This window comes from Anastrepha ludens, chromosome 6 (genome assembly GCF_028408465.1).
Source record: "Anastrepha ludens isolate Willacy chromosome 6, idAnaLude1.1, whole genome shotgun sequence".
Taxonomy (NCBI): domain Eukaryota; kingdom Metazoa; phylum Arthropoda; class Insecta; order Diptera; family Tephritidae; genus Anastrepha; species Anastrepha ludens.
Genome location: NC_071502.1, coordinates 21,867,939 through 21,895,185, shown reverse-complemented (window position 1 = coordinate 21,895,185; position 27,247 = coordinate 21,867,939). Strand labels below are relative to the sequence as shown.

Below are 27,247 nucleotides of genomic sequence, written 5' to 3'. Positions count from 1 at the left end.
GCGTACGTTTACTTTGGTGAGTGTGAGCACCATTACAATAAATTGAGTTATCGAAAATAGTACGCGAAGCATTAAAAGAAACATCAAAGCTTCCAGTACACCTAAGAGTTTTTCTAGGAAAATTACTGAAGAACGCTGAAAAATGTATATTAAATTTCTTTTTAAAAATTTAGAACTTAAAAATTCCAAAAGGGTCAGTTAAAATATTTCCAGCATAACTTAACAGTTTCGCTCCAAAATGAAATCTTACTTCGCGCTGTAAATTTCTTATATCGTGCCAGTTTTTTGAGTATGTCAACGCGTTGAGGTAATTTTTAAAAATTATAATCTAAACTTTAAAATATTTGTTGTTGTGTGTTATGTTTGGGTACAAGAAAAATGCTATAACCGTCATCTGGCAAGGTTCCTGCTTTCCCGACGTCAAACTTGTTTTCGCGCTTCCGCTTAACGAAATCAAAAAATTTGCCTGCTTCAGCTACATTTATATTTTAATTTTTATTAAAAAAATAAATTTTAATTTTTATTGGAAAAATAAATTTTAATTTTTTAAAAAGAATATTTTCCAGAACAGTTTCCAGTACAGCTAAATGCTTTTCTAGGAAAATTACTAAGAAACTTGAGAAAAAGGATGTTTAAATTCAAGGTGTTATTAATTTTTTAAAAGGCAATCAGTTAAAATATAAAGCATAAAATAACAGCTTCTTCAAAATGATGTCTTACTTCGTGCCCTCAATTTCTCATATTTGGCACCTTTTTTGCGTATGTCATTGCCAAAAATTGAGTTGTGGTAGTTTTTAAAAATTATCAGCTAAACTTTAAAACATTTTTTGTTGAGTGTTGTTTTTTTTTGGGTACACGAAATATGCTATAACTGCCATCTGGCAAGGTTCCTGCTTTCTTTCCACCTAACATCAATTTGTTTTGGCGCTTCCGCTTAACAAAATCAAAAAATTGTCCATTTCAGCTGTATTTATGTAGATTTTAATTTTTATTGTGCATGTTTACGTTGTGAGCAAATATGAATTATTGTTAAAATGACAGACCAGGAACAAATGCCAGCGCCAACGACGGCGGAGTCGGGTGAAATCAAAGCTATCGCAAAGGACACAGTTCATAGAATTTGCTCCGGTCAGGTAATTTCACTCGGAAAGATGTGCACATATCTATTGAAATTGAATAATATTAATTATATTAGTAATAATTATATTATTAATCAATATTAGGTTGTGTTGACTTTAGCAGTAGCCGTTAAAGAACTTGTGGAGAATTCGGTTGATGCAGGGGCAACGCTCGTTGAAGTTAAACTTCGCGATCACGGTTTGGAATCAGTGGAAGTGAGTGATAACGGCTGTGGAGTGCATGAACGTGATCTAGAAGCAATGAGTATAAATTCTCGAGTATTTCTCCAATATAAATATTTGTACATTCACTGTTTGTTCACTGTTTTGTTCAGCTGCTAAATACCACACATCAAAAATACGGGAGTTTATCGATTTACAGAACGTCGAAACGTTTGGGTTTCGTGGCGAAGCTCTTAGCTCGCTTTGTGCCCTCTCCGACCTAGTGGTGGCAACGAGACATGCATCTCATGATGTCGGTGCGGTGTAATAATACAATGTCAACATTGAAATAGATTCAACGTCTTTATTTTATAGGCACACGTATGGAATTGGATCATGAGGGTCGAATTAAAAAGCGTTCACCCTGTGCTCGAAGTGTAGGCACCACCGTCACACTCACGAATTTGTTTGCCACTCTGCCTGTACGCCGTCGGGATTTTGTGCGCAACATACGCAAGGAGTTTAATAAAATGTGTCAAATTCTTCAGGCGTATTGTCTGGTAGCGCGAGGTGTACGCATCATATGTAGTAATCAAACGGTCAAAGGTGCAAAACTGGTAGTGATGCAAACGCACGGTTCTCAAGATATACTAGCAAATATCGCGGCTGTTTTTGGCAATCGACAAACAACGGAGCTTTTGCCCTTGAAGACGCCCTGCAACGAGGGGCAAGAGTTGACTGAAGAAAGTTTACGCGCCGAGTTGCAAGTAGAAGTGGGAGCTGCGGATAGCATGGAAATTACTTCAGAAGATATAGCACAATTAAAGGCGGCGCACTTTCAATTGGAAGGCTTTGTGTCCAGTTGCAGCCATGGAGCTGGTCGATCGTCAAAGGATCGTCAGTATTTTTATATAAATTCTCGGCCATGTGATCTAAAAAATGTAACTAATTTTATTGTTTATTTGCTTTAAATTTTTTTTTGAATGTTTTAAATTTTTCTTAGTATGCATAATAATTTTCTTATTTCCCTTTCAGATTTCTAAAATTGTTAATGATACTTATCATCGGTATAATAGCCATCAATATCCCTTTGTTTTTTTAAATATCAACACGGCACGTTCAGACGTGGATGTTAATTTAACACCTGATAAGCGTCAACTCTTGTTAAATAATGAAAAAATTTTAATATTAGCCATTAAGAAAGCTCTAGTGAACACCTTTGGGGACATACCATCCACCTATAAACTGCAGAATTCGAGTATAGTTAGCATGTTCAAAAAAGAAAATGGAAATGGAAATGTAACAAATGAACACTCAACCAATAAAGAGCCTTCCGAAGACTCTTCGGAATGTTTGCCAATTAGCAGTTCGCAACGATTTATGGACGTATTGTCACAGTGGAAGAAAACCGGTGACACAGCAGGTACAGCACCGCATGCAGCACCTACTAAACGGAAATGTCCAGATGAAGTCGAAGTGCGTACACTAAAATTAAAGAAAATACACGACTATTTAAGTAGAGACGCTCTAAGTCCGAGTGCTATGCCCAAAGTGCTTAGAGCGCATTCTGACAGTGAAGAGGATGAAAGCATTAAATCAACCAAAGCGGATACCACCGCAAACGAGCAGCAGTCGCTGGTTAATGTCACACTTGATTTAGAACGACTTAGCGAAGAATCTAAAGGTGAATAACATTAGAAAATCGTATGAAAATTTTAATTTTACATTTTCTGAAACACTCACAAACACTAAAATTATTGCAGAATTCGACACGCTTACAGACAAGGTTGTGGAACGCATAGATTGCAAAGTGATTCGAATAAAACCAAACGAATCAAATCTACACTTTATAGATAAAAGCTCAACCTGCGTTTCTAAAGAGTTATCTCCGAACCCCAAGGATAATAATGGTGAAGGCCTATGCAGCGACAAACCAGACGACGACGACGACGATTCCTTGATGACAACTGTAATATTAGATGAAAGTATAGCCGATGCAGAATCTACTATCAATTACTACTCCAGTGGAATTATGCGTATTACACTCGAGGAAATTGCGCAGAATGTCAAAGCAGAGGAAAAACTAAACGCGGAAGAAAAAGAGTTTAAGAAAGCCAAGTTAGAGCGTTTGCGTTTCAAAAGCGAAATAAATCCCAGTCAAAATCAAAAGGCGGAGGAGGAGTTGCAACGCGAAATAAGCAAGGATTCTTTTGCCAAAATGGAAATTATTGGACAGTTCAATTTTGGGTTCATTATAGTGAAATTGGACTCAGATCTTTTCATAATCGATCAACACGCCACCGATGAGAAGTACAACTTTGAGATGTTACAACGTACAACCGTATTGCAGTCACAGCCGCTAGCTGTGCCGCAGTCACTTGAGTTGACAGCAGCGAATGAGATGTTACTGCTGGACCACCTGGCGTTGTTTCAAAAAAACGGGTTCAAATTTGAAATCAATGAAAATGGTAAGCTGTGATGCATTAATCAAAAGTGTTAATTTGTTTTTCAAAATTATGCTTGCTTTTAATATTCCTTTAGCATCTTCTGAAAAGCGCATGCACATAGAAGAAATGTTGGAACGATATATTCAAATACCTGTTTACTAGACTTTAAAATTTATAAAATCACTGTTTTTAAGGGGTTATATATATACAGTTAGAATTTTCAAAAAATTGATTTTTTTCTTAATTTACATATATTTAAGAATACACACAGAAAATTAAATATTGTTCTGGTGAATATTTTCGAAGTTACACGCAAATTTACAAGGTCAAGGCCGGAGCGGCAGCACGTTTTTTTTCAAAATGGTGTTTTCAAAGTCGGTGACCAACATTACTCGAAAACGGCTAAGCTGATTAGTCTCAAATTTTAACACGAGCTTTTGAAATATATTTTTTAGCAATTAGTCGAAGATTTTTTCTCACTGATAAATATTTCTTTTTTTATAAACGATTTAAGGCCGAAATTTTGGTCAAAATCGATTTTTTTTGAGAAACCGCCATTTTGAAAAAAAAAATGTATTTTGCTTATTTAATATTACATTAATTTAACGAAATCCGTTTGGTTTTTTAAATTCAGAGCATCCAGTTCAGAGATATAGTGGTCACCGCAAAACGTCTTTTTTGAGAGGAGCTCCCGGAGATCAGCTGTAGCTCCTTTCCAAATAAATATTTTTACTAATACTAAGTCTTAAAAGTCTCTAGCCAGAAGCAGGAACCGATATTCAAGATCCTACTTCTTAACAAATGTAGATAATGTATACACTTTAGATATCAACAACCTTTTACGCTTTGTCAGGATGGTTCAATATGGAAAGGGAAATGTAGCCCAGCGCCCGCGCCGCACAACGTCTACGATGGTCTACGAAATCCTTTTCTCTGTGTGCGATGCGGCTGCCAAACCTAACTTAACCTAAGTCTTAAAATACAGTGAAAAGATAACATAATATGTGTACAAATTTTAAGATCAATAAATTTAAAAGTTTTTTTCAGTAAAAAATCTGGAAAATTAGCTTTTTTCGGCCTTCTAACGGGTAGAATTTTTTTAAATTATTATGTAGGCTTGCGATTAAGCCCGGTGACAGTGAAATCTTCAAATTCTGTGAACTTTCCGAGAAATAAGTTTCCATTTCAAATTTTATATGGAATTTTATAGGTTAAGACCCGTGACTGTGAAATCTTCAAATTCCGTGAACTCTCGTTTTCATTTCAAATTTTATATCGAATTTGGCCACTGTAAAAAATGAATAACCTCAAAATATTATTTTGTGTTTCTTCAATTTAGCTCCTCCGACTAAGAAATAAGTTTCCATTTCAAATTTTATATGTAATTTTATGGGTTAATCCCAGTGACTGTGAAATGTTCAAATTCCGTGAACTGTCGTTTTTATTTAAAATTTTATATCGAATGTGGCCACTGTAAAAAATGAATAAACTCAAAATATTATTCTGTGTTTCTTTAATTTAGCTCCTCCGACTAAGAAATAAGTTTCCATTTCAAATTTTATATGGAATTTTATGGGTTAAGCCTCGTGACTGTGGAATCTTCAAATTCCGTGAACTCTCTTTTTCATTTAAAATTTTATATCGAATGTGGCCACTGTAAGAAATGAATAACCTTAAAATATAATTTTGTGTTTCTTCAATTTAGCTCCTCCGACAAAGAAAGTGAAGTTGCTCTGTAAGCCGTCTAGTGCACGTTGGCAGTTTGGCAAAGAAGACATCGACGAACTGCTTTTCATGCTGCAGGACGCTCCTGCCGGTACTGTCTGTCGACCATCGCGCATTCGTGATATGTTCGCCTCGCGGGCCTGCCGTAAGTCGGTAATGATTGGTACGGCTTTAAAACGCGCCACAATGAAGAAATTAGTCACACATATGGGCGAGATTGAACAACCCTGGGTGAGTTAAAAACAGCAATTTTTTCTCAATTACTTGTTTATTCTTATTCAAATAAGTAGTAAACTTAAATTATTTGACTTCGTATATATTCGATTTAAAACCATTCGCCACCAATGGCGCCACTTGAGACGGGTTACGACCTTTTGTTTCTGGGAGATATCGTTTGGTGAGGATGAAAAGCATCGCACAAACGATAGCGAAAGGTATGAATACCAGGGAGCCCCAGGCATCTTGTAGTGTGGGAAAGAGCATGCCGACTATGAAATTGCATACCCATGAAGAAACGCTACCCAGAGACATGGCCACTGATCGAGGTGCTACTTCAAACAGTTCTATAAACGAAACAAAAAAGTTAGTAAATGTTTTCAGTGTTAATTTCTCTTGCATAAATATTTACCGGATCCGATGAAAAATGGAATGGGAGCCAATCCGAACTGGAAAAAGAATATGTAGAGGAAAATGCAAACAACGCAACCAATAGCAAACCAAGAGACATAGTCCTGAAATCATAAAATATGCGCAAACCATTAAAAACCAAGGTTACAAAATAACATTTTTACACGGTGGGCTCCACATAAAAAGTATGCCAATACTTACGATGAAGTAAAGAAGTAGTGCAAATGATGCCAGAGCAAGAGCACTAAAAAATGTTGAGAAGAGCATAAGTGAACGACGATTAAATCTGGCCATTAGATATGGACCCACTAAAGATACAGCTAAATTGAGAGAACCGGCACCTAAATTGGTCCACTCAGCAGCCGATGCAGATAAACCAGCTCTGAGGAAAATTGACACCGAATAGAAGAAAATCTGAAAAGAGAATAGTACAAAGACGGCTATGATCAAATTGAAAGGGTGATTTGCAGTTTAAACTTCGTTGATGTATCAATTCAATAAAGTATGTTCTTTACGTTGGACATTCTGAGGATTATCTGGGCGTTGTGTAATGCGTGAGGATAGTGGTAAAAGGGCCAACATTTCGGCGAAACCAATCTTAATTGGCAAACCTGTTTACGGATGGCTCGAAGTTGGACGAAAGAGTTGGTGCGGGAGTATACTGCGAGGAGCTCACCATCAAGCTCAAATTTAGGGTTCTGGACCAATGTAGTGTTTTCCAAGCGGTGGTAGGTGTAATTAAGGAAGTAGCAGATTGGTTGCTCACTTCGGTAATTACTGTAAAGGATGTAAATATCTACTCCGACAGCCAGGCGGCAATGAGGGCCTTGGGCTCGTTGTTTGTGCGTGCGAAATTGTTCGGGGGAATTCCTGACTTCTCTCTCGATTGCATCCGAATACTTCGATATCAGGCGCATTTGGGATCCCGGTCACAGTGGCATAGAGGTAAACTGCTGGGCTGATGAGCTAGTTAGGCAGGGAACCCTAATTAATCACAAAATGAGAGGATTGGGGTTCCTTTGAGAACCTGTGGTCTGCTCCTGGTGCCTGGAAAGATTAGCTGTGCGTTAACTCAGCGAGCGCTGGGCTAGTGCGCAAACGTGCAAAGTCGTGCGAACCTTCTGGCTACGGGTAGATCGGGGGCGCTCGAATGAACTTCTTAGGCTGACCAAGCTGCAGCTCTCGAATTCGGTAGGTCTCCTTATCGGACATTGCCCGTTAGGTGTCCATGCGGTGAGACTTGCGATTGCTTCCAGTTCTTCCTGCAGAAGGTGTGTGGAGGACGAGGTAGAATAATCTCAGCACCTTCTTTTTACGATAGCTGCTCTGCTCTCGTCGGGCTAAGATTCAGATATCTGGGATCTCACTTTTTCGCTACACCTGCGGATATTGCTTGTTTAAATTTCACACATCTGGTTAAATTTAACAGTAGCTTTAAGCGGCTAATTTACGTTCGTCATCATCTAATTCCAAATCCCCTTCTTTTTGTCCCCATCTGCCTGGTTCCTTTTCCTTCCATCACAACGGACGAATATTTGTCCAAGTGGGCTCCTCGCAAGGGCAGCCGTTTATCCTAACCTTAGTTATATTCGTTGTTCGTAAGCATTTGGCCAAAAATTCGACCCATATATTTCACCTAAATTAGATCCGTGTGACTTTTTGAGACCGCATCCCATCCAGCTAACTCATGAGCTATATCGTTCCCATTTATGTCCATATATGTTTTAGTCTCTCTATATACTCCAGAGGATTTAACCTCAAAATATGACAGAGCTTTGAGTGCAGTTTGATTGTCGATTAAGTTGGGGTTCCGCTTTTTGCGGATTCTCTCTGTAAGTCTTAAGGTCTTAACCGATCTTAATATTGCACCTAGTCCATTCCACCTAATCAGACTAGTGCTTGAATGGGACCTAGGCTGGCCATAGGCTAAATGCCAGGCCGGATTAGCCGAGAAAATTGGTGAATCCCGAATTGGTCGCCGAATAACTTTTTGAAGTTTAAGGTCCGTAGTAAGAATTGTACACAAGATCGACTGTACACATAATTTCACGCACATGCACATTAGCTAATGGCAGGATAGTTGAAAAGAGAAATACTCACTGCGTTAATGCCCGACAATTGCTGGCCGCCCTGAAAGGCACAAACGATAATCAATGGCAGCCGTAGCTTTGGATCACTCAGCACGGCACCATATCCGCTGACTTGATCTTTCACATTCGATTCGGCTTCCATTATGGCCATTTCCCTAGCAATATCAGTGTCACTAATATTTCCACGTAATATTTTTAGTTGCCTCCGCGCGCCCTCCTCATCACCTTTAATGACATACAACCATTTCGGACTCTCCGGATAGTAGTACATGGGTGCATAGCAGATCAATACGAATACAAGGTAGAAGCTGATTGCCAAATGCCATTGTTCCGAGTTACCAAAAACGCTGCGTAAACTGAAAATTTGAGCTATCACAACACCAGCGGTTAGACCCATTGGACAGAAGACGCCCAATACGCCTCCCATGGATAATGGCGCTACCTCGGCGAGGTACATAGGTAGGCAAGCAGTGGCCAGACCTCCTGCTAAGCCAACTAGGAATCGTGCAATGATGAGCACTTCCACGGAGCGCAGCATGCGACAAGTGAAAAAGAGCACAGCTGCTATGACAAAGAGGACACCGCATGATAGAAAAGAGGTTCGCCTGCAAATAGAAGGAGATTAATAAAGTATTATTTAATTATACTTTCTTTGTTTGCTAAACATTTTTATACATTGCCTTCGCTTTATCACTTCCTTAATTCAATATAACGGCAAAATGTTATTTTTTTTATTTTCCCGGAAACTCGTACACTGCGAATAAAAAAAATATTTTAACGTAAGCTTCGAATATGTGCTAATATTGGGTTGTCTAAAAGGTTCGTTAACAAGTTGAGCAAAATTAAAATTTTTTGTTAATTTGTTAAAAAAAAAGATGTTGCAATTTGGATCTATTTCAATTCAATTTTCTCGATCCATTTTCTCGATCAATTTTCTTTATGAAAAATTTATTCAGGTACATTTTGTAAACCTCGGTTGAATAAAACTTTATTCCACCGCAGAGTTTGTGATAAATGATAGTATGAGGCTACAGGTCAAAAGTGTGGTGGATACATCAAAATTATCGCGCCAGGCTCTGCAATAATGAAACACGAGAACTTTCTGCTGATTAACCATTTTTTTTTAACTATAGCCTTCACCTTTCAACAAATTGCAACTGTTTCGTAGCATCTCGAACTGAAAGGCAAGGTTCTATTCGCCCCTTCTTTGGCTTGTGACTGCGACACAAGTCTTTTTTCCTCTTCCACTTTCAGGCCTTTATTCAACCGACAAGGTTTCACTAAACTCTTTTAACCCATAAGTTACCATACTTTTTGGACTATTTAAAGTTTTTGCTATGCCGTGCGACATTGTGCGACAAAATTACCATTTTCTTGCTTTTTGCGCATAATTTTTTCCGCAAGCTCACACGTAACCGAATACATTTTCAAAAATATGTAGAAATTACGAAAAGTGAATAGGCCAGTTAATTAAGTATTAATTTTTTATTTACAGTTAGTTTTACGCAAGTGATGAGTAAACATAAACGGTTAGATTTTTTCGTGTCCATTCTTTACATGGTTTCGCTCCTACAGTTTTATGCCGCTTCCGGAATACACTCGGAGCGTGCAAGTGAGAAAGCAAAATGATATTTCATATTGAGGGGAAGTTGCAATTTTTACTGCATAAATTTGTTCTTGTAAGAATTTGGAAGTGAGAAAAACAGCTGATCGCAAAGTAAAATTAAACACGAATTGAAATTTGCGAATTGAGTCAAAGTTCTAAATTAAAAAATAAATGGTGATTAAAATGGAGAATGTAAATAAATATATTTTAGATAATTTTTTAAAGTTTATTTAAAGTCATATATTAAATAGGATTCGGCACGTACTTCTGAACCAACACAAATCATTTTTATATAAAGCCATGGACTTAATTTGGGTCCCGGGACACCGGAACATAGAAGGTAACGAAAAAGCCGATGAACTGGGGGATCTGCCATGAATAACGTTCTTTCAGTACTGGTATTCACACCATTAGGTGCAGACAAGACTTCAATTTCCCTAAAATACCTTCGAAACGCAGATTGTAGATGGAGCCATTGATAAACATGAAACGACGGGACGCTTGTAGACTAGCGGCAGTCATAACTGGCTTGTGGTCTATCGGAGAACAAGCCGCCAAAATGGGCATCCCTCGCAACACATACTGTCATAGTTGTAAACAACCGGAGAAAAAGGAAACAATCTCCCATTTCCTCTGTGAATGCCCTGCCCTATGGAAGGACAGAATGTTAACTCTGGGCAAACCGCTGTTCGAGAGTCTCGAGCAACTGTCTTGCTTAGACGTCAACAGCCTAATAAGGTTCCTAAACCGCACAGACGATATAAAAAAAAAATATATATAAATAATTGGCGCGTACACTTCTGTTAGGTGTTTGGCCGAGCTCCTCCTCCTATTTGTGGTGTGCGTCTTGATGTTGTTCCACAAATGGAGGGACCTACAGTTTCAAGCCAACTCCGAACGGCAAATGAGGAGCTTTTTTGTGGCAGAAATACACTCGGAGGTTTGCCATTGCCTGCCGAGGGGCGACCGCTATTAGAAAAATGTTTTTCTTAATTTTGGTGTTTCACCGAGATTCGAACCAACGACCTCTCTGTGAATTCCGAATGGTAATCACGCACCAACCCATTCGGCTACGGCGGCCGCCGCGGCAGACTGGATATAGTCTTGCTGTAAATAACTGGTAAACAAGTTGGTAACGAGGATGTGGCAACAAAATGGTGTGGAAGCGCTAGTTGGATTCTGGATGAATCACCACTCTAACCAACCAACATAATTAACTTGGTATTTAATGTTTAGTTTACTAACATTTGCTCTGTGACTACATTTATGCTTGACTTCCTCAATTATTTTCCATGATTTCATTCAACTTTTCCGCAAGTGAGCTAACCATTTCGTTGGAGTTCTGCTCGTCACCGTATTGTTTTCGTAAATATCACAATTTCCGTTAAAAATTTTCACTCATATTCAAAGTCATACAACTTTTCACTAAACAACTGTTTAGCTACAAAATTTCACTTTTCAAACGCAACACAATGTTACCAGATCTGATAATTTGTTAAAAAAAAAATAAATAAAAAAAAAACATAACGTGTCACTTTTTTTAAATTTCAAAAGTTTGATGCAGCAATGTATAATCTTCTCTTAGGGTGCGAGCAGAGTGAGCGCTGATGCCGAGCGGAGCCGAGCCGAGCTTATTGACGCTTATTTTCATGCGAGAAGAAAATTTGTATTTTATATAACACAGTGAATGCGAGAATCAGCGCTGAAATTTTATTTCATGTGTTTTGCTCTTATGTCATTTAATTTTGTTGTTCATTTGTGTTTATAAAATTGCTGTACACGGTAATGGAATCATCTGATGACGAGTATTTGGCTTCTCCTAGTGTGATTAATGCAATTATTAACACAAAAGAGTTTGGAAAACATCCAATTACACTAAAAAGGAATGAATTTGGTGAATTTCATCATTTATATATATAATGATTTAAGAAAATATCCAGCTAAATTTCAACAATATACCCGAATGAAAATTGAAACATTTGATTACATTCTGGACAAGATAGGTGTGAAACTAAACAAAAACTGGACAAATTTTATTACGGTGCCAGTAACTTCTTGCGAAAGATTGATAGTGACTCTGAGGTAATGTTTTTTTGGTCCCACAAAGCAGGCCGGGAAAAAATTTCACTTATTATTTGATCGATATCCATTTTTGTTTATTTTTAAACCATTAAAAAACACAACTGCACTCTAAAAAGTAAACAGCAACAATGCAAAAAAGCGCGCAAAACGCTGTGAAACTGTTTTCTCGCACTCATCGGCTTTGCTCTCTGCTCTTGTCGGCGTTCACTGTGTTATACACAAGCTTATTTGTATTGACTTGTATGTAATCAGTTTTATCGCACTGACAATCTCGGCTCGGCTTTCAGCGCTCACTCTGGTCGCACCCTTATAATATACTTGTATTATTACCTTCCAAATCGATTGGCCACTTTGGCTCCCGTCAGAGATCCTATAGCGCCGCCTACTAAGAAAATTGAAACAATCGTCGACCACAGAATGTTCATGCCCGTCTCAGTCAAGTGCCAATCATATCTTTCGATCAGCGTCTGATTACACCAATTGCGCATAAACTATGTTTGTATGTATGTGTGTGTAAAAAAAGTATTATTTTATACATCCTCCTTGCGGATAAATAATTTGTGGATCTACATACCTCAGCAGGACTGTTCATCACACCTACACAGTAACCAGCCGGCACTGCCGCACCTATCGTCGCTCCATAGCCGACGAAGGCGAGTTGCTTAGTCCATCCTTCTTTCTAAAATTGCAAGGATAATGAAGAATACAGAGGAACAACGGCTTTCTTATGCAATTAAGCAACTACACTCGACGTACATTGTTCAATTGTTTGTCGACCAATTCTTGCTCCTCAAACTGCTTGATGGCCTGCAGATTACCTTGAGATTTGGCTTTGAAGGCCCCCGGTTCTTCACACAGTGACGCCTCCATTTCGTTTGACTTCGCTCACATAACGAACAGCGACTTTAAACGCTTACTTTATAATATTTTTTATTATACCATTGGATTATATAATTTAGATGCTACCAAATTTCATCAGCCATAGTAGGAGCTTCATCTGCCATTTACTGTTTCATGCACGCAATAGGCACTAGATTAGCTTATGCTTTTTTATCCAATTAAGACAAGTGTTTGAAGTAGCCTAAGATAAGGCAATTAGCTGTGAAAGTTCGGCGGCATTGAAATAAAAGTGTCACATTTAATTTGTACTAAATTGATAAGCAAAAGCGTGGAAATAAATTGCAGATCTAGCCTAACGGTTGCAGACTAGCGGGCGTTAGGCAATGCAAGTATTTGTTGAATAAACAAAAGAGCTTTATTTACATATACTTATGCATCTGCTTAACCCTAACTGATTACTAGCCTTGGAAAATTTTTCCAACACCTTATAATGCCGCCGTAGCCGAATGGGCTGGTGCATGACTACCATTCGGAATTCAGAGAGATCGAAGGTTCGAATCTCGGTGAAAGACCAAAATGAAGAAAAAGTTTTTTTCTAATAACGGTCGCCCCTCGGCAGGCAACGGCAAACCTCCAAGTGTATTTCTAAAAAGCTCCTCATAAAAAATTGTAGCCATTCGGAGTCGGCTTGAAACAGTAGGCTCCTTTAATTATGGAACAACATAAACACGCACGCCACAAATAGGAGGAGTAGAGCCAATTATATATTACATTATATATAAAATCGTAGCGAACTTAAAAATTACAACAAAAAAATAAAAAAACACCAAAATATGTTTCTGAAAGCGATAGCATTGAGGGTAAGCAACAAATGTACGATGCACTAGACAGGGCTCCCAGTTAAGGAGCACAAACCAATGCTCAGCCAGCACTTTTTCTTATTTTTAGACTGCTACCGAAGGTATCTATCATTTGCTAGAACCAGGCACGTCAGGAGGCATCTCTGCAATTAATCTGACAAGATCCAGGACAAAACACAATTACAACCGGACAGACATTAAACGACATTCATCGGGAGACTCTTACCACCTTCCTAAACTCCCGACCTCTGAGTGCCGTTATTGGAGGCTAACCACCAGCTATTGCAGATGAAGAGCTTAGCTGCCTAACGATAACCGATTACGTTTTGGATATTGTAGCAGGTTACGCTCCTACTTATCCATAATCGACTCCAACAAAGCATCCAGCTTGTGAAGGGACATCGCACGACCCTTCTTTAAAACCGTTGATTGGGCTACTGGTTCTGGCCTTTTTTCGTCCTGTTCGGGGATACTTTTTAAAAGGTTATATCCATAAATCGATAGAAAATTAAATTTCAGGAACTTGAAGTAGTTAGCTATAACAAAAATATGTTAAATTCACGTCCGAAGTCGAAGACCCGGGTGCCAAATGGAGGGTTAAATGCATTTTTTATGCCATGTGATGTATATTATATTTTTGTTTCTTAAAGATGAAATCTTACATTTTTGACCTACATTTCATCAAAGTACTCCTTGCTAGTGCCTAGGTAAATTTTACCCTACTACCGAGGGTTGTATTTAGGGGTTAATAAAACTTTGCACGTGCACTAGTATATTTAGAAATAGAAGTAGAATTCCATTAAGTCACGTTCGCAGGTGAGATAAAAATATGAATAACAATGGCTTTCCGATAGTGACTTAACCATTTTGTGTTTAAATATAAACGCGTTCGTTGATGCAGCCATTACAGGTATTCTCTTCGCAGCGGACGCATCCCTTGCTATACCCAACAATGATAGAATACAAGAGTTACGCAAAAATAATGGATTTTTCCCCCTAAACTAATATTTAATTCGAAAAGTTTGCGGCGTTTGTAAATATTTTTTGTGTTTTGTTTTTTTTTTTTTGCTATAAGATTCACTCTTGAACTCAACTTGCACAGTTTCTCTCACAAAGATATGAAATTTTTAATATTTACTGTATTATTTTACACAATGCATAATAAAAATAAAATAAATATTTTATGTGAAAATCCTTCTTTTTGCGATTCGTACAATTTGGCTCTCATTTACACCACATTATTTTACCCAATTCGCGTGCGCAAATTGTTTTGGACAGTTCAGTTACTCGTACTTGTCCCAAATTTGAAACCAAACAAAGAACACGAAAATGCAAAAACAACTGAATAAAAAGAATTATTCCAAATCCACTCACACTCAACAACAACTCCAAATTGAGACATATCTCGGAGGGCATCATGATTCATGGGGGGAGGGGGCATGATATGCTCACTAGAAAATTACCATCAACAGAGAAAAAAAAAACCTGTTATGGATGCAGCAATGCTGGCAGATTTCCCTTTCGCATTAACGTCAAATGAAAAGGAAATGAGAAAAAGCTAAATTCATTAAATATAAGCAAATAACGCACTCCGAACTTCAAATAGATATGCATAGATAGCAAATGTAAAAAAAGCAAGTTAGACAACAAATAAATTAATTACGTTACGTACGAGGTGTGACTATTAAATAACGAGAGTTGCTGTAGCACCACTTCATTTTGATTTCACATACAAAGTTACGTTAGTAATCCAAATTAAGTTTGGAACAACATTATTTTCACTGACGCGTCGAAATTTCACATATTTGGGTCGAATGGCCGCAGTTTAGTCTGCAGAAGGGAAGGTACAGTGCTCAAACCATCTAATGTGGTCTGAACTGTGAAATATGTTGGCGGGCATGTTATGATTTGGGGAGCAATGGCGGCAAATTAAGTGGGCTCGTTTTGTTTTGTTGAAGACACTATGACTAAAATAAATTATCTAGAAAAATTGAAGGAGCACATTCTCAAAATTTTCGAAAAATTTAAGTTGAACGTTGCTCACCTTCCTGCACAACAACGACCCAAAGCATCCAGCGCTGAATGTTTGCTTTACAATGTAAGAAAAAGTATTGACTCATACTCCTCAGAGCCAGATCTCAATCCCATTGGGGCCCACATGAAAAGAGAATTGCGCAAACGGTGGTAAAAAATTTCCTTAAATCAGCAATTGAAGAGATATGAGAAAATTTTTCTAAAGATGTCATGAAAATTCTATGCAACGACGTCTACAAGCAGTAATTAATGCAAAGGGATACTGCACAAAATTTAGTTCCAGAATTTTCCTTTATTTCCATACTTTCATAACTGTCCCACTTTATGTTTGAGTTTTTTTTGCTAGTCAATTGCTTTATTTTACAAAAATAAAAACAGCATTAATACATCATGTTTCGTCTTGACTTTAGCAAAATTTCAAAACACAAAAAAATCAATGTAAAAGTTATCATTGTTTGTGTGGAGCCCCTTTCTCCAGAAGTCCCTTGCGTTGATCATCGCAAGTCCTTGGAGATTCACCTAAAATCAATCGGACAAGAGAAAATAGTTTTATTAATAGCTAATCTTGTGCCTGATCGAAGCTTAATTTTTTTTCACCATTAACAATATGGTAAATATTTTTAAAATTTTTGAGAAAAAAACCGTCAAATAATTGTTTAAAAAAAAAATCGAAATTTTTGAAACAAAAATCCTTCGATCAGGCACGAGTTTTTTATATTTTTCAAAAGCAGTATACATTTTATTGAAATCTACCAAGCGGTTTTTAAGTTACAGCGATCACCAGTTCAAAAAACATAGTTCTGAGAAAAACGCATTTAAAGTTTTGCTATCGATTTATGTAGAGTTATACGAATTATTTAATTACTCACACTGTGTTATCTATTCCTGGGCTATATAATAGTTCTTCAGCTGTCATAGCAGCTTGAAAAATATCGATTTGCTGTTGCCTACGTAGCATTCTACCTTCTACCAAGAAGTTGGTTGTTTGCAGCTGCAGCCGGAGCGCCCGAGCGCCCTGTGTTAATTGTTGAATAACTCGAAAAGTATTTGTCGGATTAACTTCAAATTTTCACACAATATTTTTAAGATATTATACTTTAAGAAAATCCATTTTTTTTTTTAATTCTGACTACCCCTAACCCCTGAAGTCAGAACAAAAGAGTGTCTCAGTTTATTTTTGGTTCTCTGTATGTAATTTGGCATGGATCATGCGATTGCCCATATAATTAGCTAAATTCTATTAGTTGAAAATAATGGCTTCGTCTTGGGTTTACAAAAGACAATCCTCGGAAGACCACTGAAAATATGTGTTAGCTGTCAAAGAAGAGAAAAATGGTTTGTGTAACCTAGGCGTGAAGACAGTTATAGAGAAAATTCGCTTTCGAATACCTCACTCCTTGGTGTTTGAGATATTTAGGACTATGAATAAGTTCGTGCGGTTTTACAACAGATGGCGTAACTTGATTATTATTCCATCGATCCACATTTCCAAACATTCATTGGAGAGCTACTGTCGTAAGGCACAAACGTCAGTATAAGTTTTTTATTTGAAGCGTAAACAACAATATTTTTACCTCACTTGAAAATGTCGAATTTCGTGCCAAATAATGTGTTTTTGCGGGGAATTCTTCTTCATTATTTTAATATGAAGAAAAAAGCAGCCGAAAGTCATCGTATCTTGGTGGAAGTTTATGGTGAGCATGCTCTATTTGAGCGAACGTGCCAGAAGTGGTTTGCACGCTTTAAAAGTGGTGATTTTGGCTTGGAAGACGAAGAACGCGAGGGTGCGCCGCCAAAGTTCATGGATACCGAATTGGAGGAATTGCTCGATCAAGATCCGGCTCAAACGCAAGAAGAGGTTGCAAAAACTTTGGGAGTTGATCAATCAACCATTTCCAAACGTTTAAAAGCCATGGGAATGATCCGAAAGGTAGGCCATTGGGTGCCGTATGAATTGAAGCCAAGAGACGTTGAACGCCGTTTTATGGCATGCGAACAACTGCTTCAACGGCACAAAAGAAAGGGTTTTTTGCATCGAATTGTGACTGGCGATGAAAAGTGGGTCCATTACGACAATCCAAAACGTCGGGCAACGTATGGATACCCTGGCCATGCTTCAACATCGACGTCGGCGCAGAATATTCATGGCCTGAAGGTTATGCTGTGTATCTGGTGGGACCAGCTGGGTGTTGTGTATTATGAGCTACTGAAACCGAATGAAACGATTACGGGGGATGTCTACCGACGACAATTGATGCGTTTGAGCCGAGCACTGCGAGAAAAACGGCCGCAATACGCCGATAGACACGACAAAGTTATTTTGCAACATGACAATGCTCGGCCACATGTTGCACAAGTGGTCAAAACATACTTAGAAACGCTCAAATGGGATGTCCTACCCCACCCGCCGTATAGTCCAGACCTTGCGCCATCCGATTACTATCTCTTCCGATCGATGCAACATGGCCTGGCTGACCAGCACTTCCGTAATTACGATGAAGTCAAAAAATGGATCGATTCGTGGATTGCGGCAAAACCGACCGAATTTTTCACAAAGGGAATCCGTGAATTGCCAGAAAGATGGGAAAAAGTAGTAGTAAGCGATGGACAATATTTTGAATATTAAATTTGTAACCATTTTACGTCAATAAAGTTTCAAATTTCGAAAAAAAACCGCACGAACTTATTCATAGTCCTATATGTTTCAGGCTTCACCGTTCAATCTAGTCTGGACTGCTACAAAATCTTGACTGTAATGCAGAAATACTCAATTTTGTTCCCAAGCAGATTTTACCCGGTCGGGATCGTCATGTTGCTGAAACATTTCCTAAAAATCCTTATTAAAATTTTCATTTTACTTTGTTGTTCGATTCACTTTCCTGTACAGGTCCCACATTCTCCGAAGTGTTAAATACACACGGTTGCACTTCCTACACTGAGAAACCTGTTGACCTGCGACAGACTTCGGAAAACTTTTGAGATAATTTATTTCCATTAACTTCATTATATTCGGCAAATTATCACAATTATTTGGAGGCAAATTTAAAAAGGTGTATACCTACGAAGAACAGAACAAACGGGAGTGTTCAACTCCGATCCTTGCGTGAAGTCATACCAGTGTAAGTAATAATTACCGTTGGCCAGTATGGCATTTCCGTGTATTCTAGTTTGACACCTCGAATAAACCCTGTGAGCGAACAGAGCTGCTGCTTGAAGGTTGCACTGGATATTGGATCACGTATTTTACTCTCAGCAAAGTAATGTTCTGAAGTATAGGACAGAATAGCGAGAAGTTGGTTTATTTCTGAAATTCGATAACACATCTGAATGTTGTTTAACACGTCCGGAAGTACAATTAATTATTTTGAAGCTCATTTAAATAAGTTTTTTTGTGATTCTATTTATTACAAAAAAAAAGGCCATTAGCCCTTTTTTCATGACACAATCGCACTCGGCGGCTTTTTATTATCAGCCGGAGATGGCGGCTATCAGGAAAATTTGATATAATTTTGAAGCTGTATTACCGACCGTTGAATTTGACCTCGAAAGTCCCTTGTAACCATTGTTGTAATCAAACGTGTTAAATTCCAATTAGAATTAGCAATTGATGCAATTGGTTTATATTCTCTAATTCATCAAACAATTAGAATGAGTTCAACTAATTCCCATTAGATAATTGAAATTTTTATTCCAATAGTAAAACTAATTGCAATTAGTTGCCATTAGCAAAAAAAATTGGTTTACCTTTACAATTAGAAATCTAATTGACTTCTGCTAATGCAATTAGATATTCAATTAGTTCGAATTGGAATCAATTATTTTGATATTTTGAAAAACAAAAAAAAAACTGAAATATTCATAATATGAATTTCACACATACATATTATATATTACTTATGTACATAATATGTACTACGTATAGTACATACATGAACATCTATTTAACGTATGTACTAACTGTTTATTAACTAGAATGACCGGGTATATTCGCTTTCAGCAATACGAGCTTTTCAAAAGAAAAGTCAGTGAAGCGGTTCCGGCTTGGACTATTAATAATGCCCGCAAAGGAAAATAGTCGCTCCACAGGGCCTGAAGACGTAAGCGGCGTGTTGCAAAACAGTGATATGTCCTTTAATGTAGGATATTTGGACCATACATTGGAAGTTTTATCATCATCATTCAAATATTGATGCATCATATTCGAAATAAAATGCATGCTTTCACCCTCCTCTGTCAATTTTGACAATGATGCAGTACTTCCTTCTGCAAAAATGTAATCAGATTTACTAAAAATACCATATATGTATATGTGTTATTTATGCAGAACTTACCACCATCACTGAAATCATAAAAGGTCGCTTCAGTATACGAACCCTCACATTTATGATTTTTGTTTGTTGTAGGAAGGTTCAGCTTTATTGCATAATCAGTGATGATACGAATAACCCTTTCCGCTATTCGCGTATATGTAAATTGCGGTGATGTTTTTTGTAAGATTTTCAGCCAGCTCAACTTTACGTTTGGAATCAGTGCAGCTGCAGCTAGCGCCAAATCTGCCTCCTCATTTAATTCAAAGAAAGCTCGGAATCGTGTTCTTAATTGCTTTTCCAGCTCTAATGCAATTGTAGAGAATGGGTGCTCGATTTTCTGGTGGATTTTTATCAATTTATTGCTCAGAGTGATAATTGTAGGCAAAAGGCAACCATATCCAACACTCTGTTCGCCTTGCATAAAGTCCAGACTCTGAGCAATAGGCGCCACAATCAGCTTGTATGTATCCAAATATGATAGTTCACAGGATGTATAACGCGGCAGGCTCAATTTATCGCACAACTCGTCCAGTTTTGGCTTGTGCTGGAGAAGTCGAACAACGGCGTCGTATAGCGAGTTCCACCTCGACACAACCGGCACAACGAGGCATCCACCTAAAGTTTCCTGTATCACTTCCGAACTTTTTGGCCATTTGCATTTTTTCCACAAATTATCGCATTTTTTGAACACCTAAATAAATTATATTCTACAATAGTATAAAATATATTAACTAAAATATTTCTTACCATATTGTTCCGCTGGAATAGGGATTCATCGGCTTTCAAAATTTGTATTAAATCAGACGTAGCCAGAAGACTTAATGTGTGGCTAGAGCACCTGTGGTGTTTAGGGAGGCAAATCTTGTTTCGGAATTCTGATATATCATGGCCGCCGTCGTCTTCCATCTCAGAGGCATTATCAACTCCATATTCCTTAAAAGCTTTGACAAAGTTTGACCCGTTGCCAGTTACGGATAGAACAATGTTTTTTCTATTTAAACCATAGTAAGTATTTATATCGGTCATGATATGCCCAATTGCTTCCGCAGAGAGAACTCCAAACATCCTTTTGCACGCCAAAGCAGCTGATTTCCTCTTAAAATTTTTATCAAGCCAATGACAGGTGTATCCGAAAAAGCTTCTGTGATTTCCTGACCAAATATCCGCCGTTGTGCAGACATGTTTCGCTGTGGCTAGTTCGGCTTTCACACTTTCTTCCATGCGTTTGTGAAGCTCTTCTAATTTTTTCATTGCCGTCTGTCTACTCATTAACTTAAGGCCAATACCCTCAATTAAGTTGATAAATGACTGCCTTTCAACCAGGGAAAGCGGCAAGCCTGAATCCACTAGAAATTCAATAAGTTTCTTATCGAAATTTGATTGAATACTCAAGTTTTCATTTTTAGATTTCTGCGTAAGATATTCCTTATGAATTTTAGGATGCCGCACTCTGAGATGGCTGATAAAATTTGAAGAGACTCCCGTAAAACCGCGAATCACCTTATTGCAAGCAACGCATTTTCCGATTATTTTATCTTTTTTATTTTCTGAAATCTGATACAAGGTTTTTATATAATATAAAATTGATTGATACTTTACTTCGTCCAAAAATTCATGTTAACCTACACCCATAAGTGAACTTACTACGGCACACTACACAAGTACTTTAACAACACAACAAGGACTTTCGATGTATAGTTTTGTAATGAAACTTTCATACCTTCTTAACTTCAATATAAAAATTCGAGGTGAAAATTATATTGCCAAAGGTGCTTTCCTTACGCCTCTTCACAAATTGTTCACCATCTCCATTGAACACCTTCCGTTTCTTTGATTCTTTCGAAGGCGTGTATGTAACATCAAAATCCTCATCATCACCAGAAAATTCAATTGCAAATGATATTTCTTCCGACATTGCGACAAATAAATATGTTTTTAAGTTAACAGAAATACAACTTTCATTTAGAATATTAAACAATGCGAACACTTCAAAGTTTGAAGTTGAAACAAATTGCAAAGCACGTTTATTTATTTACATTTCAAACAATTACCGGCTGATAACAATTACGGTACTTGAATAACCACATGTTTCCACAATACAGTGACTTACATGATGTAAGTTACATCATTATTTGTTCACTTTAATAATTCTTTGCAAAAAATTTATTTTTATCAAAATAATTAATTCTAATTCGAGCTAATTAAATATCTAATTGCGTTAGCAGAAGTCAATTAGATTTCTAATTGTAAAGGTAAACCAATTTTTTTTGCTAATGGCAACTAATTGCAATTAGTTTTACCATTGGAATAAAAATTTCAGTTATCTAATGGGAATTAGTTGAACTAATTCTAATTGTTTAATGAATTAGAGAATTTCACAAAAGAAGGTTAATTAGCAATCATTAGCATTATCTAATCATTATTTAACATCTCTGGTTGTAATGCTGCATCTAAGTATTTCAAAGTTGATTTAAGATATTTTACTTGCTTACATTAAATTGGATATACACGTACAGTGGTGGAAAAAAAATATACTCTTACCTTTGATATGCATTTCATCGTTCATATCTTAAATATTATTGCAATATTAAATACCGATCTTGCACACGTTTGTTTGTTTCAATATACTGCTCTCAACAACAACAAATTTATTTACCTTCCCATCATAAAAAAAGAGAAAACACCATCCATGCTCTAGAGTACCTAAATAGGTTGGCAAATAAAATAGACTCATAACAGTTTAAATGGGAAAAGCTCCCTTAATTTCCACTTAAAATTTTTCAAATCAAAGAAATCAGCTAGTCCAGTATTGTATTGTCATGAATAATTATTTACTAACGTGCTTTTGAATTGAAAGTTTGTAAAATGGGTCGCCGCGTTCATTGTACCGAAAGTGAAAAAAAAATCATAAAAAATCTTCGGAAAAAAGGTTATACCATCAAAAATATTGCCGAAATTGTTAAAAGATCCGATCATTTAGTGAGAAATGCGCTTAAAAGCAAAAATAGAACCGACGAAAAACGGGGAAGACCACGGAAGACGACCATACTAGAAGACCGCGCTATGATCCGAATATCGAAGTCGCAGCCCTTTGCCACATCCAATGCAATTAAAAACACTTTGAACCTGCCTATCAGTTCGCGAACCGTTCGTTATCGTTTGGAATTAGCAAATTTACCCGGGCGCATAGCGAAAAATGTTCCACTTTTAAGTAAAAACAATATCCAAAAGAGAATGTCTTTTGCCAAAGAGCATTTAAATGAGCCTAGCAAAAATTGGAGAAATATACTATGGTCTGATGAAAGCAAAATTAATCTTTTTAGCAGCGATGGTCGCACTTATGTCCACAGACCTCCAGGCAAAGAACTGACAGCACGGTATACAAAAAAAAAGGTGAAACACGGAGGCGCAAGTATAATGGTATGGGGCTGTTTCTCATACTATGGTGTTGGGCCATTGTACCGAATCGATGGTATAATGGATTCGGCAAAATACTTGGATATTTTACAAAATGTTATGATGCCTTATGCTTCAGAGGAGATGCCGATAATTTGGCGCTTTCAACAAGACAATGATCCGAAGCACTCTGCAACTGTAACAAAAACTTGGCTGCGTAATGAAGGTATTCGGGTACTGGAATGGCCCTCGCAGAGCCCAGATCTCAACCCAATTGAAAATTTATGGGGAATAGTGAAGCGAGAGCTCTCTAAAATGCCAAAATTTACGAATAAAATGGATCTGTGGAGAAAAGTGTTACAGATTTGGCAATTCCAAAGGAACAGTGTGAGCGGCTCGTGCACTCGATGCCCCGAAGGCGCGCTGCTGTAGTCCAAAATCGGGGTTCAACCATTAATTATTAATGCGTATTTAAAGGTTTGTATCCTTTTTTTAGTGAAATAGGTGTTATTTGAAAAAAATTTGAAATAAAATGAAAAAAAAGTCAATTTTTTTTGCCAGCCTGTTTAGGTACTCTATGAGCAAGAGTCGTGTTTTCTCTTATTTTTTAATGGAAAGGTTAATATTTTTGTTGTTGTAGAGAGCACTAGATTTGAACGAAGAAACGTGTACAAAATTATTAAACAATTGTGCAACAATATTGGGGATATGAACGATCAAATGCATTTCAAGGCTAAAAGTCTATTTTTTTCCACCACTATATATATTAAATTTTAATTTTAAGAATACTTTAAGCACATATTTGCGACCTACATAAAATTGCTTTAAGGGGGGGGTAGGGTCACAAAATCGAAATTTTTTTTCTTCACTCATCTTATAGTAAATCATTTCAAGAATGTTGTGTCAAAATTTTAAGTGGATCGGAGCAGAACTCTCAAAGTTATAGCCTTTGTAGGCACTCTACCTCGAATGCGGAGCATCGATAATTTTTCAGAGTAATTTTTTCAAATGCGTTTTTCCCGAAACGACTTCTTAAAAGTCGGTGCCAATCACAACTCCGAAACTATTCAACCGATTCTTTTCAAATTTGGCACACGTCTTCTAAATCAAAAATACCTCCCCCCCACTGTTTTTTTTTTATTTTTTTTTTTAAGGTTGTTTTTCACTTACAAATAAGGCGAAATTTTTCGCCAAAAATTCATTCATTACGTCATACTTTAATTGAAAAATTCGACTTTTTTAGTTTCAGATGATTCTACGACGAATGCCGATTGGCACCGCAGAGCACCTCTCGAAAAACATATCTCCAAAAAAACTCTGTCATGGGCTTATTTGTGAATATTTTATTATTAATATTTTTTAAAAACTTATTGAAAAGATGTACAATAACATGCAACTGATTTTATTAAAGAATCTTAAGCCATATTTCTGTAAAAAAAATTTTTTAGCGCTAAACCCTACCACCCCCTTAATGTTTTTCTTTTGTAATTATTTTAGAATTGTCCCCATGGGCGACCAACAATGCGTCATCTCATAAATATGGCAATGCTGCAGGACGACGAAGAAGCTAAAAATACATAGATTGCAGTTTGGGAAAAATCTACACATAAATAAAAAGTTGGAAATTTGTAAAATATCGTTGGTTTATTTTCAGACGCTTATTGTTCTAAATACATTGAAGCCACTGTGTGCTGTAGACAATATTACACCTGGTAATTGCGCATGCCAATGCAGCTCTTTTATTTCCTTCTGTCCTTGATGTATGAAGAGTAGTTGTGGCGGTAGTTTATTTAATTCATCTTCACTTTCTTCTAGCCCAGTTGCATTAGGCGTGGACTCCTGGTCTGTATCTTTTTCGACAGCTAAATCCCATAGTGCAATTTGATCATCGTCACCAGCTGACGCAAACACTGTAGCATCATTCGGATTCCATTCGAGTGTGGAAATAGGTCCGGTGTGATGTTTGAAGGTGGCAATGGGTTTTTTTGTCTGAAATTGTCTTAAATCCCAAATATGTAGAAAGCCATCATCACCACCACTAACAATAAATGGTTTGGTATCATTCCATGATATAACATTGATATCACTTTGGTGGGCGTCATCGCATGTCAGCATACAGGCCTTTTGTGGTGGGGCACGACAGTCCCAAATTCGTATCGTCTTATCAACAGAGCAGGAAGCCAAAACGCTCGCCTCATTTGGACTCCATTGCAAATCTTCCACGGAAGCAGTATGACCTACAAGTGGACGTTGATCCACTTTCCAACTGCCACCTTCTAAAGGCGACCAAATGTGTATGTCACGTCTGTAAAATAGCAAATTTTTAATGTTAGTATTTCTTCTTTTTCTTTGTCGGATAGGTAAAATTTGTTTATTATTTACTTGCAATCTCCCGTGGCGAGCACACCGTCGGCACACGCACTCCAATCTATAGCGAAGCCTTCCTGTTGATGGCCGCTGAATGTGTAAGCCGGGCGCACCGCTTCGTTCACCACTTCACGTTCGTATTGTTTTAGTAGCTGGGCATCTTCCAGAGCTTGCAGTTGTCTTGACAAATCCCAAATATTCACACGTCCTAGTTCGCTCCATGATGCCGCATATACTTTGTCGCCCAAACGCCGTGCTCGGATACGATTCACGCAGCCTTGATGCTTGATCAGCGCACATGTCATTCTTGGTTTCTTCCGTTCGTCGGCGTCACCATTATCGTCTTGGTCATCTTCCAATTCTTCGTCATCTTCATCATCCTCTTCGCTTTCCTGGGTTTTATGTAAATTATCCATTTTCATCACAATGAGATTGTTAACGTGCGCACTTGCTGCCTGCGTACCGGCAACCATATAAGCAGTCAGCGGGAATTTTTCACGGCCTGCGCCTAGTTCGTCGGGCAAGATATCAAAACTGAGGCATGGCGCACCGGTGGAGGCCTGATGTAACATGATATAGGCGGACTCGTCGCACACGAGCTCCTCGCCCTCTTTCAATGGCTTTCCGGGTAAGTACACTTCTTTGGGTTTCTCCGTTCTCGTCGTTTCATCTTCGTTATCGCTTTCCATACCCTCCTCACCTGCATCCTCGTCATCCTCAGCTTCGACATACTCTAAGTCCATTTCATTATTATCCATTTTCTTGGGAACTTTCTACTTATTCAGAATAAGTTAAATTTTCAAAATACTTCTAGTTGTGGATTGTGATTGTTTTGATATATTTCCTATTGGCACGTGCTATCGAAAGAGGCAATGCCAGATCAAGATTTTCGAGATTTATAGGAAGGTGCCACCTCACGGCAAAGACTTGGGGAAATTTTTAGAGAGGTGCCACATGTTCGGTATTTTTGTTATTTATGAAATTTGAAAAATATCTTCGAAAAATGCATAAATAAAAAATAAACATATTCTAAATTACGAAGAGGTCTAAAAAATAGTAAAAAATACTTTTAGAAAAATCGAAAAAAATGTTATAAAAATCAATACTCTTTAAAAAGAGTGGAGAATAATTTTATCGCACCTAAATATACCATATACATATACAGATACGAGGAAAGAGTTGTGGGTACTAAAGAAAGATGGAATGGAAGAAAGAGTTTGCAAATCTGCAGCGCGCTAAATAAGGGATGAAACGCAAGACCGCTGGATTAACGAAGTACGCGGCAGATGGACGGCTAGGTTAGTAAAAGACGTCGCCACATGGAACCGCAGCAACTTCGCTTTCGGGGCACGGTTATTTCCAAAAATATCTGTTCAAAATAGGGAAATGCGAAGATGACGCTGAGCACACATTCTACCAATACATGCTTTGGGAACAAGAACGTTGAACGCTGTCGGCCACATAACACTAAAAATGTAATCGATAAGATGCTGAGTCGCGAGGAAACGTGGAGATCATCAGTGGTTTCGCGGAAAGAATTATCCGGATAATGAAGCGGGATCTGCAGGCAGGCATATAGGCAT

At 37.6% G+C, this 27,247-nt stretch overlaps 4 protein-coding genes across 6 annotated transcripts; 1 reads left to right on the top strand and 3 right to left on the bottom strand.

Moving 5' to 3' along the window:
- The first annotated feature begins 889 nt into the window (after positions 1–889).
- On the top strand, positions 890–24,885 carry LOC128868914 (mismatch repair endonuclease PMS2). Of its 3 annotated transcripts, none has more exons than XM_054111519.1 (8): positions 890–1,133; positions 1,224–1,383; positions 1,454–1,597; positions 1,656–2,221; positions 2,316–2,964; positions 3,044–3,748; positions 5,433–5,683; positions 24,795–24,885. In XM_054111519.1, exons 1-8 carry the CDS (start codon positions 1,035–1,037, stop codon positions 24,876–24,878), a joined length of 2,658 nt encoding a protein of 885 aa, XP_053967494.1. In that variant the 5' UTR covers positions 890–1,034; the 3' UTR covers positions 24,879–24,885. The 3 variants fall into 3 exon arrangements, with proteins under 3 accessions (XP_053967494.1, XP_053967492.1, XP_053967495.1); XM_054111517.1 differs by lacking the exon at positions 24,795–24,885 and adding an exon at positions 24,541–24,737; XM_054111520.1 differs by lacking the exons at positions 5,433–5,683; positions 24,795–24,885 and adding an exon at positions 3,822–3,950.
- Positions 5,714–13,309, bottom strand: LOC128868915 (solute carrier family 2, facilitated glucose transporter member 1-like). The gene is made up of 7 exons (XM_054111521.1): positions 12,614–13,309; positions 12,432–12,536; positions 12,188–12,348; positions 8,180–8,774; positions 6,281–6,493; positions 6,081–6,183; positions 5,714–6,015 (listed from the first exon to the last, which is right to left on the bottom strand). The coding sequence occupies exons 1-7, from the start codon at positions 12,725–12,727 to the stop codon at positions 5,753–5,755; spliced, it is 1,554 nt and encodes a 517-aa protein (XP_053967496.1). The 5' UTR covers positions 12,728–13,309; the 3' UTR covers positions 5,714–5,752.
- Positions 19,535–21,488, bottom strand: LOC128868916 (uncharacterized). The gene is made up of 3 exons (XM_054111522.1): positions 20,649–21,488; positions 19,923–20,592; positions 19,535–19,854 (listed from the first exon to the last, which is right to left on the bottom strand). Exons 1-3 carry the CDS (start codon positions 21,168–21,170, stop codon positions 19,556–19,558), a joined length of 1,491 nt encoding a protein of 496 aa, XP_053967497.1. The 5' UTR covers positions 21,171–21,488; the 3' UTR covers positions 19,535–19,555.
- Positions 24,494–26,548, bottom strand: LOC128868917 (glutamate-rich WD repeat-containing protein 1). The gene is made up of 2 exons (XM_054111523.1): positions 25,680–26,548; positions 24,494–25,602 (listed from the first exon to the last, which is right to left on the bottom strand). Exons 1-2 carry the CDS (start codon positions 26,420–26,422, stop codon positions 24,948–24,950), a joined length of 1,398 nt encoding a protein of 465 aa, XP_053967498.1. The 5' UTR covers positions 26,423–26,548; the 3' UTR covers positions 24,494–24,947.
- Between the last annotated feature and the right edge of the window lie 699 nt (positions 26,549–27,247).

Coding starts and splice junctions, on each gene's coding strand:
- LOC128868915 (XM_054111521.1), bottom strand. CDS start 12,727: ATGGAGGCGTCACTGTGTGAAGAACCGGGGGCCTTCAAAGCCAAATCT. Junction 6,494..8,179: donor AATTGTCGGGCATTAACGCA/GTGAGTATTTCT, acceptor TTCTCTTTTCAG/ATTTTCTTCTATTCGGTGTC. Junction 6,184..6,280: donor CACTACTTCTTTACTTCATC/GTAAGTATTGGC, acceptor TTATGATTTCAG/GACTATGTCTCTTGGTTTGC.
- LOC128868914 (XM_054111517.1), top strand. CDS start 1,035: ATGACAGACCAGGAACAAATGCCAGCGCCAACGACGGCGGAGTCGGGT. Junction 1,134..1,223: donor ATAGAATTTGCTCCGGTCAG/GTAATTTCACTC, acceptor AATCAATATTAG/GTTGTGTTGACTTTAGCAGT. Junction 1,384..1,453: donor ACGTGATCTAGAAGCAATGA/GTATAAATTCTC, acceptor TGTTTTGTTCAG/CTGCTAAATACCACACATCA.
- LOC128868916 (XM_054111522.1), bottom strand. CDS start 21,170: ATGAGTAGACAGACGGCAATGAAAAAATTAGAAGAGCTTCACAAACGC. Junction 20,593..20,648: donor TATTCCAGCGGAACAATATG/GTAAGAAATATT, acceptor TAATTTATTTAG/GTGTTCAAAAAATGCGATAA. Junction 19,855..19,922: donor TTATGATTTCAGTGATGGTG/GTAAGTTCTGCA, acceptor ACATTTTTGCAG/AAGGAAGTACTGCATCATTG.
- LOC128868917 (XM_054111523.1), bottom strand. CDS start 26,422: ATGGATAATAATGAAATGGACTTAGAGTATGTCGAAGCTGAGGATGAC. Junction 25,603..25,679: donor CTCGCCACGGGAGATTGCAA/GTAAATAATAAA, acceptor GCTATTTTACAG/ACGTGACATACACATTTGGT.